General features: G+C 51.8%; 1 protein-coding gene across 1 annotated transcript; it reads left to right on the top strand.

The window, feature by feature from the left end:
• The first annotated feature begins 1193 nt into the window (after positions 1-1193).
• On the top strand, positions 1194-5484 carry LOC113218545 (ras-interacting protein RIP3-like). The gene is made up of 3 exons (XM_026443371.1): positions 1194-1473; positions 1545-5180; positions 5458-5484. Exons 2-3 carry the CDS (start codon positions 3720-3722, stop codon positions 5482-5484), a joined length of 1488 nt encoding a protein of 495 aa, XP_026299156.1. The 5' UTR covers positions 1194-1473; positions 1545-3719.
• The last annotated feature ends 6998 nt before the right edge of the window (positions 5485-12482 follow it).

The raw sequence follows: 12482 nt of genomic DNA on the forward strand, positions 1-12482 counted from the left end.
GGCCCGATGACGCTGAAAGGCGCGAGCGTGGAAGAAGAGGAGGAACGAGCCGTCGAACGCAGCGGGTAAAAGAGCGCCGGGGCAGGGCAGGGTAGGGCAGGGCAGGGCAAGGCAGGGCAGGGCAGGGTGTGGAGGGGACGAGACACGAAGAAAGCGAAATGTCCTCGAGACTCGAATAATGGCTTCGAACGCGGTCTCCGATTCGTAACAGTTTAACGTTTTATAGGAGCAACCTGATTGCAAACCCGCGCCTCCGCTCTGTTGTCCTCGCTGTTGATTTTAATAAGTGCACCGTCATTATGCGCGGGACGTATTCGATTGTTCGGCCCGCCTTCCAAGAGCGAGTAAATATTGAAGTACGATATTAATTTGAATTCTAATTTGAAATTGTTCGGAGCAAATAGCCGTGATGGAATCTGGACCGGGGCGTACATCTCTGGTCCGAAAACGAGAGCGATCTAAGGTAAACGATGTCCGTCCGAAACCGTGAATATCTCCGAAGCGAAAACAAAGTTCTATCTACTTTGAAAACATTGTTACTGCGTATCTACGGTTGGAACCGATTTAACTCGTGTTAGGATAATCAACGTTTGCCAGAAATCACATGAATTACCGATTTAATTATACGACAATGTAATATCGCGATAATATATTTTGTATATTCCACGCAACAAAGTGTGCTTACGAAAGTCGTAATCGTATTTTGTCGATATATATATATATATATATATATATATATATATATATATATATATATATATATATACGTACGTACACATATATAAGAGAAAACAAAAGATCGAGATGAAAAGAAATAAAAATCATATCGGTTAACGAGAGAACCTGATGTGCGTTTCATGGCTGGGAACGAGATTTTCTCGAGACATAAATAAGCATGAAAAAAAAGGAAAAAAAGGAGGGAAGGATAAAAAGTAACAGCTTCGTCCGCTAGATTGTACTTATAAATGTCTGAACGAAGGACAATCTAACGTCGAGGCGGAGAAGCGAGAGAGAGACGGAGAAAGGCGCTTATTGTGCGCTGAACCATGTCGCCTTAGCGCACCGAGCAAAGTGAAACCTCCACAAAAAGCGTAAACAAAAAATAAACGTGACGAGGGTCAGTAGAACCTCCGTGTACGTCAACACCGCGTGAAAATACGACGTAAAACGATGAATGGAATTTGTAACGCGAAGCGTGGTGCAACAAGCGCATAAAGACGCTTCGAATCATTTCACGAGTGTACCGTTAATGACGCGACCGCCATCTTTAATGCGCGAACTTTTGACGCGATGGATTACCGATTAACCTGTCACGCTCACGGATCACAATGTAGCGAAAATGTCGAACGAAAGTAAGGATTTCTTCGTCAACCTTGGCTCGCGGAGCGTTATTAAATCATCGGCGTGCGTCAAGTGTGCGAGTAACTGGTTTAACAGCGACGACGAAACGAGAATTATTGACACGAATGGAAAGTACGCGGGTGTATATAACCTATCCAAAGAAAGAGGGCGGTCTTGTAACAAAGAGAACATTTATGTTTTAGTACTACTTACTCGTGATTGGAGACGGATGGAAGTTGGATGGAAGAAGATCGTAGAGAGAGGGAGAGAGAGATCGGTGTGCAGCGAGGAAGGAGAAGAATCACGCGTGCGGTTCCTCGGTTGTTAGGTCGTCGTTACACAGGTTCTTAAAGGTCCCGTGGTCTGGCGTCTGGCTGTGTGTAGAGTAGTGGAGCGAGCGCGCGGGGTTCTCAGTGTCGCCGCTTCGGACGGTGCGCGCGCAGAGACTCGACCGGCGCCCGCCAGGAGTCGCTGGCGCTGTGGCCGGCCTCGGGCTGCGCGAGCGGGCCGTTCAGTCTAATTTGAACCGTCGCGCGCGCCCGACGCGGGGCCACCGACAATCCCTTCTCCGCCTCGACGTGACACGAGGCTCCTCGTGCATGCCGCGTGCAACACACGCGCCGATCCCCCGCACGATATTAACCGCACGCGTGCCTGCCATCGAGCACAAGCAGAAGCATCGTTGCCATCGTAGAATCGGTGTCCGAGTCGAGGAGCGTGCCATCGTCTCGGTTGCTCCTCCTCGCGAATCCGACGACCACGCTCGTTCCGTTCGCCGTCTGCCGGCAATTTTCTCTCGCAAACCAGCGTCCACGTTCCGTTCCGTTTCGTTCGTTCCGTGTTCCCACGACGACGATTCGTGCGCCCAGTGTTTGTCGCCGTTACTGTCGTCGGCGTTGGTGCCGCGAACATCGTCGACGAGTTTGGACGTCGGTTTGGACGGGGAGGAAAAGGTGCAAAGAATCGTGTGGTAAAACTGAGCAGTGAAGTGCGTCGCAAGGGCTAGACTTCGACGGTCGACACTACCAACCGCGCGAGAGAGCCCCGTGAGTATATTTAAATAGTGTGTCTTTCTGACTGGTCAGAGGAAGCCGACAGTTTCTTGGTCTCCGTCGTCGTCGTCGTCGTCGTCGTCGTCGTCGTCGTCATCGTCCTCTTCTTCTTCTTCTTCTTCTACTTCTACTTGTTGTATTTCTTGTTCTTGTTCTTCTTGTTTTTCTTCTTCTTCTTCTTCCTCTCTTCCTCTCTTCCTTCTCCTTCTTCTTCTTATTCTACCGCTCCTTCCTTCGTCGTGTGTCATCATCCTCGGCTTTTCCTCGTTCGGAGTGCAACGTGATACGACGAGAGACCGGGCCACGACATCGGGGGTGGCGCGAAATTCTTTATCGACTCTCGACGATTTATTTCGAGATACGGAAACAGTGTCGCCGGCGGAGGAGTGGCTGCGAGGAGAAGAGGACTGCGAGCGAACGAAGGAATATAGGAACAGTGTCGCAGATGATTTCCGATGCATCGGTTCGATGACGGGACGGTTAACGGGAACGATTGATCATCCATCGTGGAAAACGTTGGAAAACGGTACGAATTACGGAGAGACGCGAATTCCGAAGTATCGGAGTATCGCGTAGCATACATGTAGGAAGGAGAATATTTACAACGAACGGACGGACGGACAAGAAGGGAGAGGCGAGAAGGCGGCGAGAGGATAAACAATCGCGAATCGACTGGCGTGCTTACGAATAGAGTGGAATCGCGGGCAGAATGTTATTCTCGAACGATAGACAGGATGATCGCGATTTTTGAACTTTGCCACGTTTCGATGCGGTTTAGTAGAGGGAGCGGAATCGGGGGACGTGATCGTTTTTTTCGATAATCGCGGATAGATTTCGGTGTGTTGCCGCCGCCATCCATCGAGACATCAAGGATGAAGAGGACTGCGGTACTGCGTTGGTCGAAGAGCAGACAGCCGAGAATCTGTCAGGTGGAAGTCCCTCCTACGTTGCGCTGCTATCGGTGGTACAACGCTTCGTGAACAGTGCATTATCGCATTCTCTCCGACGAGAAGAAACCCCCGGAACCACGAGGTGGGAGGGGAGCGAGCGAAAAGGGAGGTGTCGCGGGGGAAAAAAAGAGTTCGAAGTTTCGAAGAACGAATGAATCTTGGGTGAGGAAAATCTTGGAAGAGAGAGAGAGAGGAGGGCATCGACAGAGAGACGGATCCTCTCTCGCGTGGGAACTTTGGAGAATTCGAATTCGAGGTCGAAGAGGGAAAGATAGGGGGTGGGGAAGGAGGGAGGTGTGCCAGGAGGAACGGTGTGGTGCGTTCGGGGTGACCGAGGTGTCGACCTCACCCCCGATCAAATCGGCAACCAGGTCGGATGATGTGGGCGTCTCTGTTTTTGGCCGGGATCTTAAGCGGCTGGTGGGGCGCACTGGCGCTCGCTGCGGCACCCCCCGCCAATCGGAACTCCCTCGAGGAGACGTCGACGAGGACCACCAGCGAGGACCATCTACCATCGATGAGCATCGCCGCCGTTGAAAAGCCCCTCGATTACCGTTCGCCAACTTGGAACTTCGTTACGCCGACTATCCATAGACGCGAGCTACGAACAGCCGAGCAGCAGACCCTCGCTCGACCTACCACGGATCACAAATTACCGGCCCACGACGTCCTCCCAACGTCCTGGCCGACGACCAGCCAACAACGATCGAAACGACTCCACCACCACCAGCATCGCCAGCATCGGGAGAGATCCGTGTCGGACGCGCGACTTGCCGAAAACGACGAACAACGATTCGTCGAGGAGGAATCGAATTCGGAGTTGGCATCGCAGGATTCTTCTTCCGCGACGAGGATCGTGGAACGGTCCTCCTCGGTCGGATATCGAACAGTTTCCGCCGTTTCGATCAACCCCGAACATGGCTCCTCGAACGGGTACGGTTCGGGGGAAGAGACGTTGGACGACTCGATACGCGAGGTATTCGTATCCTCGTCGAAACGGGGTTTCAACGATCGTCGTCGACGTGGCCGTCGTCTCGAGGACGAGGCGAACGTTCATCCAAAGATGGAGGAGTCCGGATTGAGCCGGTTACCTCGTCACTCGTCGACGAACACGCCGATTCTTTTCGCGACCTCCGGGACCGAGTCGACGATGGAGAGGCCGCGCGTGATCAGATCGACCAAGCAACGACCAAAGAATCGTACGAAGGCGGATTCCCCGCGGGAGCAACGGCGAAGATGTCGGAACAAGGGTTGCCGGGGTCAGAATTGGTGCCCCGACGTGGACGTTGGGAACAGAGCTTACCTGGCGCCAACGGTGTTCGAGGGGAAGGCGAGGAGCATGTCGTCGGTGAGGAAACCGGGCTCGAACTATGCGGTAACGTTCGAGGTGAAGCAAGTATACAAGAGCCAGCCCGGTTTCCAACCGCTTCAGAAGAACGACAGCGTGAGGTTACACTTTCGGGACAAATCGGCGCCCGGCAAGTCGACCGTATGCGGCTACGACACCGACGGGAAGCAACAGCAGCAGCAGCAACAGCAACAGCAACAGCAGCAGCAGCAACAGCAACAGCAACGCGATAATCAGAGTGGTGTGGTGCGAGCCAATATTAAGAGGGGTAAAGTGTATCTAGTGTTTGTGAACCGCGTGGGACCCAGAAACTTCACAATCCTCGGTGAGCCCGTGATACGAAGCAAGAAGAACGAACAGGCGGTGCAGGCTGTCATTCGACCGGATTACGGTGAGTACGATTATCATCTCTCGCCCATTAATCTAAGAGCTTCGCTCTCCACGCCTCTGGAACGACTATTGAGAACGATCGGGAGTTATTGCAGCTGCGTGCTTTCGATTCGCGACCTCCCCATCCATCGCGTCGGGTCGCATCTCTCGATGCGTGTTCTCTCTCTCCGTTCGCTATTATTTCGATGTTCCGTACCGTGTAACCCGATGTGTTACACCGGTATCGAAAACACGTTACATTTCATTCTGAATTCCGTTAAAAAATCTTTCACCGATACGCTATCTTGTTTTCCATTTTTTTTTTCCCCGTTTTTTTTTTTTTCGTTTTTTTTTTCGCGTTTTTCCCGTTCTCTGTTTTTTAATATCATACGCGTAGATGTGCTTGGACGCGAAGCCACCGTGACATTTCTCCGATACGCGCGGATTATATACGATGGAAAAGGAAAAAAGAGAGAGGGAGGGAGAGAGAGAGGGAAAAGTAAAAAGAAAGAAACGATATTCGCCTCGCGCTAGAAACCTAATCCGGCCGCGAGATGCAAACTCGTAGAACGTCTTTCGGCTTCGGCAAAATCATTCCCGACAGTTAGAACCGTGAACAATAAATTGTAACCACGGTTTGACGCTATTACTTATCGTATCTGAGACTCGTTTCTGGCTGTGCTAGCACGCCCACGTAGAAGAGAAGAGGTGCTTTCCTCGAGGCGCGTAATCGAGACGCGAACACGCGTATATTTAAACCGCCACGTAAGTTGGATCGCCTTCAAGTCGGCGTGCGTGGCTCGCTCGCACACGCGAGCGGCCGAGTGCCTCGGCCACTCTCGTCGTCGCCTTTTCTTCTTCTTTCCTATTCGAACAGCGGCGATCGGCCACCACCACCACCACCACCACCACCATCAACCACCACCACCATCAACCACCACCACCATCGTCACCGATGTATGGACGATCGCGACACAAAAGCGATCGGGGCATTTCCACCGGAACACGAGACCAGTAACGAGCGTCAAGTTTTGAAGGTGGTCCAATTTGCTCGCGGTTCAACGCGCTCCTTTCCTCCCTTTCCTCTCCCTCCGCGGCGATCACCGGCCAAAGACTCGTTCGCGGCGGCGGCGGCGGCGGCGACGATCGCGACGACGACCACGACCACGACCACGACGAGGACGACTTGATTTATCGCGATAAGTCGCGTAGATATCGAAAGTAGCTCGTCACCGAACATCTGCGAGACTTTTTTTGACGAATTGTCGTCGCCGCCGCGCACATGTGGCCTGCCTTTTCACCGGTGACACTCGGTGTTTTCCAACTCCGGCCATACGATACCACGCTTCCATTCCAACCGGTTTGTTTGTTCGATTAGTCACGACAGGAATTACATATTTTGCAAATATATCTCGAGATCGTCGATTATCGACGTGACACAATCGCGTAGATAACAATGCGTCACGCTCGATGAGGCAGCTAGTTTTCAGAGACACGCGTAATAACTGAGCGTGGCAAATACGTGGTATTTCCGACCGGATTGGTTAAAGAGGGAAGATCGTTGCGAATAGTTGGATTTTTCGAGAGTCGAGGATGGATCGAATCCGTCCTTCCCTCCAAAGGCGCGAATGTCTCGGAGCAAAGGTGGCAAAAGTTCTTCTTTGATACTCGTTTCTTCTCCCCCTATCTTGGCTCGAAGCTCTCGTTAGCGTCGCTCTCGAATCGCTCGCTCTCGTTTTACGAGTTGAGAATCGTTGGTCTCCGTTCTCTCTCTCTCTCCACCTGTGCGTATTACGCATCCTCGTTGACGCGTATCGAAAGTTTTCGCGACTTATCCCATTATCAGGCGCCCGAGTATCTCGTCTCGCGGAGAGCCGGTAGCTTCGTCGCCTCGTCTCCGCCTCCTCTTAAACCGATTTATCATGTACGGGTGAACGTCGAGGGGTAAAATTGGATTCCCGGAGCTTCGAATCTTGATAATCTCGTCGAATCTTTGTCACGGATCGTGACAAAAAAAGAAAAAAGTCTCGCGATGGCGCCTCGTAAATCTGCCTCCCCTCATCTGGCCCCCCCTCTCCCTCCCCCTCTCCGTTACGCAAGATATTTCCTTATCGAGAAATTATTCCCGCTCGTGTGTTTATAATAATTCACTCGGATCACTACGTAATATCGGATAACCAAAGTTTACGTCTTTGTTGTGAATACTTTGTTCGAAAGTAAAAACGATCTCTCGATCGAGTTTATTCCTCTCTCTCTCTAGAGTTTTATTTTCCTCTCTCTTTCTTTCCTTTCTTTTTTTTTTTCCTTTTCTCCAACTCGAGAATAAAAATCGTCGTATCTTCAATACGGTAAAGTAAAAACTCCCGGAGGAATAATATTCTTTCGCGTGGACTTTCCTTCGAAATCGTTTCTCTCGAAATGGGAAGGGAGAGTGTACTCGCCTCCCACCTACCCCCTTCTTTTCCCCCCTCTTATTACAATTCGTGAAAACCGTCGAAGCGCGAGGTGGGCCAGGCGAGGGAAAAAAAGGAGTCGGGAGAAAGAGGAGTCGGGCGTGAAAAGAGGCGCAAACGCGGTCTGGTGCGTTCGGCGACGGTTCGTTGATCCGCGCGATCCGCAAAAGCGGGTCCGCCAGCCCTTCTCTCCCGGTTGCCGGTGACTAAGCCAGACGGGGGAGGGGGGGGGCACCCGGGACGTCAATTATAAGGCCTTAATCGGAAACCCGTCCTTACTTCTGTTGGCTTACACTCCCGTCCGATGCCAGCCGAGTGAGACAGTCAGCGTCGAAGAAAAACGGAATATCGAGAGCATAGTCGTGTCGCGCGCGACTATCCTCGTCGTCGTCGTCGTCGTCGTCGTCGTCGTCACTTGTCCCGCCCTCCCCCCTCTCGGATACGGTAGGCCTACGGTTATCGTATCCTCTCGTCTGCTCTCTTCTCGCCTTTGCCCGATCCAAGTGGGCCTCGCGCGTGTCTTTCCCCGCGCTTCTTCCTCGACCAGATTCCAGCCGGCTCGTTCCGGGGGTTATAGGTTGCACCGTACGAGAATCTATCGATGAATCCTTCCGATAAATTTCTCTCGTCATATTTGTGAACGTGAAAAAAATTGCATCTCCTCTGTCCCGGAACGCAGTCGATACGAATACTTTGTTTCGATCGTCGAAAAATCGTGGAAGAATCGTAGAAGAATCGTGGAAGAATCGTGGAAGAATGGTCCGTTTTTTTCGTTTAAATCGACTCTCCTCTTCTCCCCCACGATTAATGAACTTCCGAGCGTAATCTCGAAAGCGAAAGATAAGCGGGGCATTTAAAGCCCCGTATCTGTAGTTTACGGGAAAACGTTTAGTCATGCGTGTCGCACGTTCCGCCCTTATCATCGATGCATCGTGGCAACGTTTATTACCTCGCCACGATCCGCACGGCCGGTTAAATATATGTATATATATATATATATATCGTAATACGGCGGATTAGAGGGAACGAAAACGATTTGATTCTTTTTTTCTTCTTCTTTTCGGAAGCCGGCCGTGCCCCACCGGCCGGATTAAGAGCAGAATTTCTCGCGTTCGCAGAAATTTCTACCTTCTATTCTTAGATCGTAGTGGCACGGCACACACGCACACACAACACGATTGCGCATTATGGTGTAACTAGCGGAGAGTTGGACGCCGCGATATCTGCCTCCGTTCTTTCGTCCGTTCGCCCGTTCCACTGATACACACGCGATATCGCGTTATCGTGCAACAGCCGCTAGAATCTTGGAGCCGCGATACGTCGGCACGATGACAGCTCTCGAAACAGAGACGCTATTCCGAGTTATTTGTTCCGTTTCCCTCTCGATTCCTTCCCCTTTCGAGAATTTCGCGCGCGGCAGGGTGTGCTGGAGAAACTTGGGCCGCCATCGCGTCATTCACGAGGAATCATCGTAGAAATTAATCGATGTCGATTATCGTCCGATATGTAGGCCGCGTATCGTCGCGCAACGGTGCATATGGACACCGATGCTTCGTAAAAGAATAACCTTCGCCTTCGTGACACTTTTCATCCAAACTCGTCCCCCTTTACGAGGTTCTCTCGCGAGGCAAATCGTATCCGTTCGAAATGATGAGAAAACGGTGAACAGTGTTACGCCAACGACCAATTTCCAACGAATTGACTCGGGAAACCGCTATTGGATCGAGGTCCATCTTTCGAAAATCAAATATGGGTCATCGATAAAACGGGGTTGATCGCGTTATCGGATCAGCGGGTGATTAAGGAAGTAGGTGGTCCTCGCGCGCGAGACCCTCGATCGAGGAGAATTTCGGCGATCCATTTCCGTCCGTTGCCCCGGCCGATCCTCCCCGACCGTCGATGAGGCGTAATTGGCGACTTAGCGGGAACACTGCTCGTACACCGGGACCGCGGGATTGATCGTGGAAGGAAGGGGAGTAAGGCACAAGGGCATCGGGAGAGGAGGCATAGCGAGGAGATGGATAGAGTTGGCCACGTTAGAGACAAAGCGAGGTGTATATAGCTGTATATAGGAGGGAGAGGGAGAGAGAGAGAGAGGGGCGGCAGGGGTGAAAGAGGAAGGAACGAAGAAAGGAATAGGGGAGAGAAGTGGGCCCGGGCGGGGAGGAGGAGGGAGGGAGGGAGGGAAATCGGCACGTACGTATCCAGAGCACGTACGGCCCTGTGCCCATACTCAGAGGAACCCGCAGGTACGCTCTATATACCGTGGACGGTGGCTCACGCACAGGCGGACGGTCGCACACGCACGTGCATAAGATGGTGGTAGGGGCATGCGAGTGGATCAGGGTGGGGGACCACACGTGTGGTGTGTGTATACACTGTAGCGGCGAGCAGGTAGACTGCTGGGCGGCCGGCCGATCCAGCCTCGAGCACGAGGTCTCCGAGGTGATCCGCCGCCGCCGCCACCGCCGCCGCTGCTGCTGTTGCTGCTGCTGCTGTTGCCGCTGCCGCCGCCGCCACCGCCGCCGCCGCCGCCGTCGATCTGGAGAACCGGTGCTCTCTCTCTCTCTCTCTCTCTCTCTCTCTCTCTCTCTCTCTCTTCGTACCGCTGCTTCGCTCCACCTGGCTCGCTCGCATCGAAATTAGTTTACCCGGAATGCGATTGCATAGCGATGCGCCGTGGTACGCTCGTTCCGTCGCGACATTCGGACCTTTCCTGTCACCTTGGCGAATCCTTTCCACTTGCCTTTTTCAGGGAAAATTAATTCCTTTTCCTTTCGGAAAATTCGAGGGAGAATCGATCGATCGATCGATCTATGGTGAAAGCCAGCTATAACAGGAGGATAGTGTCCACTGCGCGGGGTGATCGAAACGATCGAAGCGTGACGCGAAGCTGTTACAAAGTCCTTCGTTCGTCCGGTGAAATTCCACGCTTCCACGCTGGAATTTATATCCCGCTATATCTATATATATACATATATATAAAACTACGAGTCTCTCTCTCTCTCTCTCTCTCTTCTCCCATCGATATATTTATAATCTGGGATTAACGATCGGGTAGCGATGTAATAAAACATAATATACATAACTCGGAATAGGACTCGAAATAGCAATCCCACAGCGTTAATACGTGCAGGTTTAACGTAATAATTCGATCGCGATAAATGGGGAACAGGTCCCTGTCGGGGCGGTCGATTTCCGACGGTACGACGAACTGGAACACGGAATAAATTGCGGCATGTCGTTGGCTGTGTTGTCGACGATCGAGTAGACTGCTGGGCGACTGCCGATCTAACGTGGCCGGTCACTCAAGCGTGATTATTTTTAGCGATCCCGAGCGTGGAGCGATCAGTGAACGGTGAACCGCGTCGATGCCTCGTGAAACGGCCGCGCGGAGACCGCTTATCCGCTCGCAGACCAGATTCTCCCTCCCCCTCCCCTTCCCCTCCTCCTCTCCGATAATGAAACCCGACATTATCACGGCTCGAGCCCGATAACGTCTATTTCCCGCGATCCTCTTATCGTCCCAATTTCTCGTCCAAGCCTTTCCCGCGAATCCATTTTTTCCCAAAAATTCTACCACGAATTTTTCTCGGCCGATCAATCGCGCGTATATGAGTCGATGATGAAAGACACGCTCTCATTCTTTCGAGGGAAGAGAGAGAGAGAGAGAGGGAGAGAGTTTTAATATCGTCCGGCTCGTCGAATTTACGATTTTCTTTTCTCTCTTCGAGGGTGAGAGGGGGAAGGGTGTTGGGATTTCGATGGAGGAAATGTTTGTCCCTTGGATGCGACCCGACCACCTCTTGGATTCACGAAATTGCCCGGCTGGCAGCATCAACTATTGCCGGTAGGACAATCAATGTTCCCGGATACAGTGCGATAATTTGCTATCGGTTGTCGTCATCGCCGATTGAATTACGGCCATATTATTATCGTACCGGGGCATTTCTGACGCTCGACTACTTCTGCCAGGGACAGAATGTTCCCCCGTGATTAACGACGCCCCGACGCTTGTCCCTTCCTCTCGTTCACCGAGCGAGCGCATCATCCGTTTGAAAAATCGCGGAACGGTGCTGTATTCTTCTTCTTCTTCTTCGTTCGGAAACGATAGAAGATTTCTTTTTCCCTCGTCGGTCGAAAACGCGAAATGGAACGAGTAAATGGATATTTTTATCGTCGGGAATCACGGTAACGAGGTGAATGTTAAGATATCGTTAATCTTTAATGACTGCTCGCTGGCAGCAATCCGAAGCCTCGCTCGCGTCCCGCTTTCGCGAAATTCAAGGTTCCAAACTTAAAGTCAACGCACGCGTATCGTGTCGCAAGAATCACGTGGTGGCGTGGTTGCTATATGCACGACCGATCGATCCATCCATCCATCCATCCATCCATCCATCGAGCAAGGATGAACTTGTGCTCTTTGTTATCCGCGCGAAAGTGATACAAAAAAAAGAGAGAGAGAGAAAAAAAAAGTCCAAACGACACAACGTTCCAAGAAACACGATTCTCCTCTCGTTCCTCTCCGCTCTTCGATTTTCTCTCTTCGCTACTAGCCCATGGAAAACGCTTTGGTATCTCGTTAAAAACTCGGTAAAAAGTTGGAGCTAGGATCCCTCCTCCCCCTTTCTCTCTCTCTCTCTTTTTCTCTTTCCTTTCCCGTTTTCTTTTTAACCTCGATTTCAACCTCCGCCACGAACGAGCCAGCAAAAAAAAGACAGGCTGTCGATAACATGTGTTTTCCCTCCCGCTTGAGGCTCCCCTCTCCCCCTCCCCTTCTCTCCCTTCGACTCTGGCGTCTCTCTATCAACCGACTGCCCTTCCTACACACTCTTCTTTTCTAGTCTAGTCGGAATAAGGGATGAGCCGGCTTAAAGAGTCGTAGATTGAATATCACGGGGCCACAGCTTGGATACGCCCACCGATTTGTATGCCGAACGCGATTCACCCTCCCCACCTGCGAAGCTCT

Source organism: Apis mellifera, linkage group LG10 (assembly GCF_003254395.2).
Source record: "Apis mellifera strain DH4 linkage group LG10, Amel_HAv3.1, whole genome shotgun sequence".
NCBI lineage: Eukaryota > Metazoa > Arthropoda > Insecta > Hymenoptera > Apidae > Apis > Apis mellifera.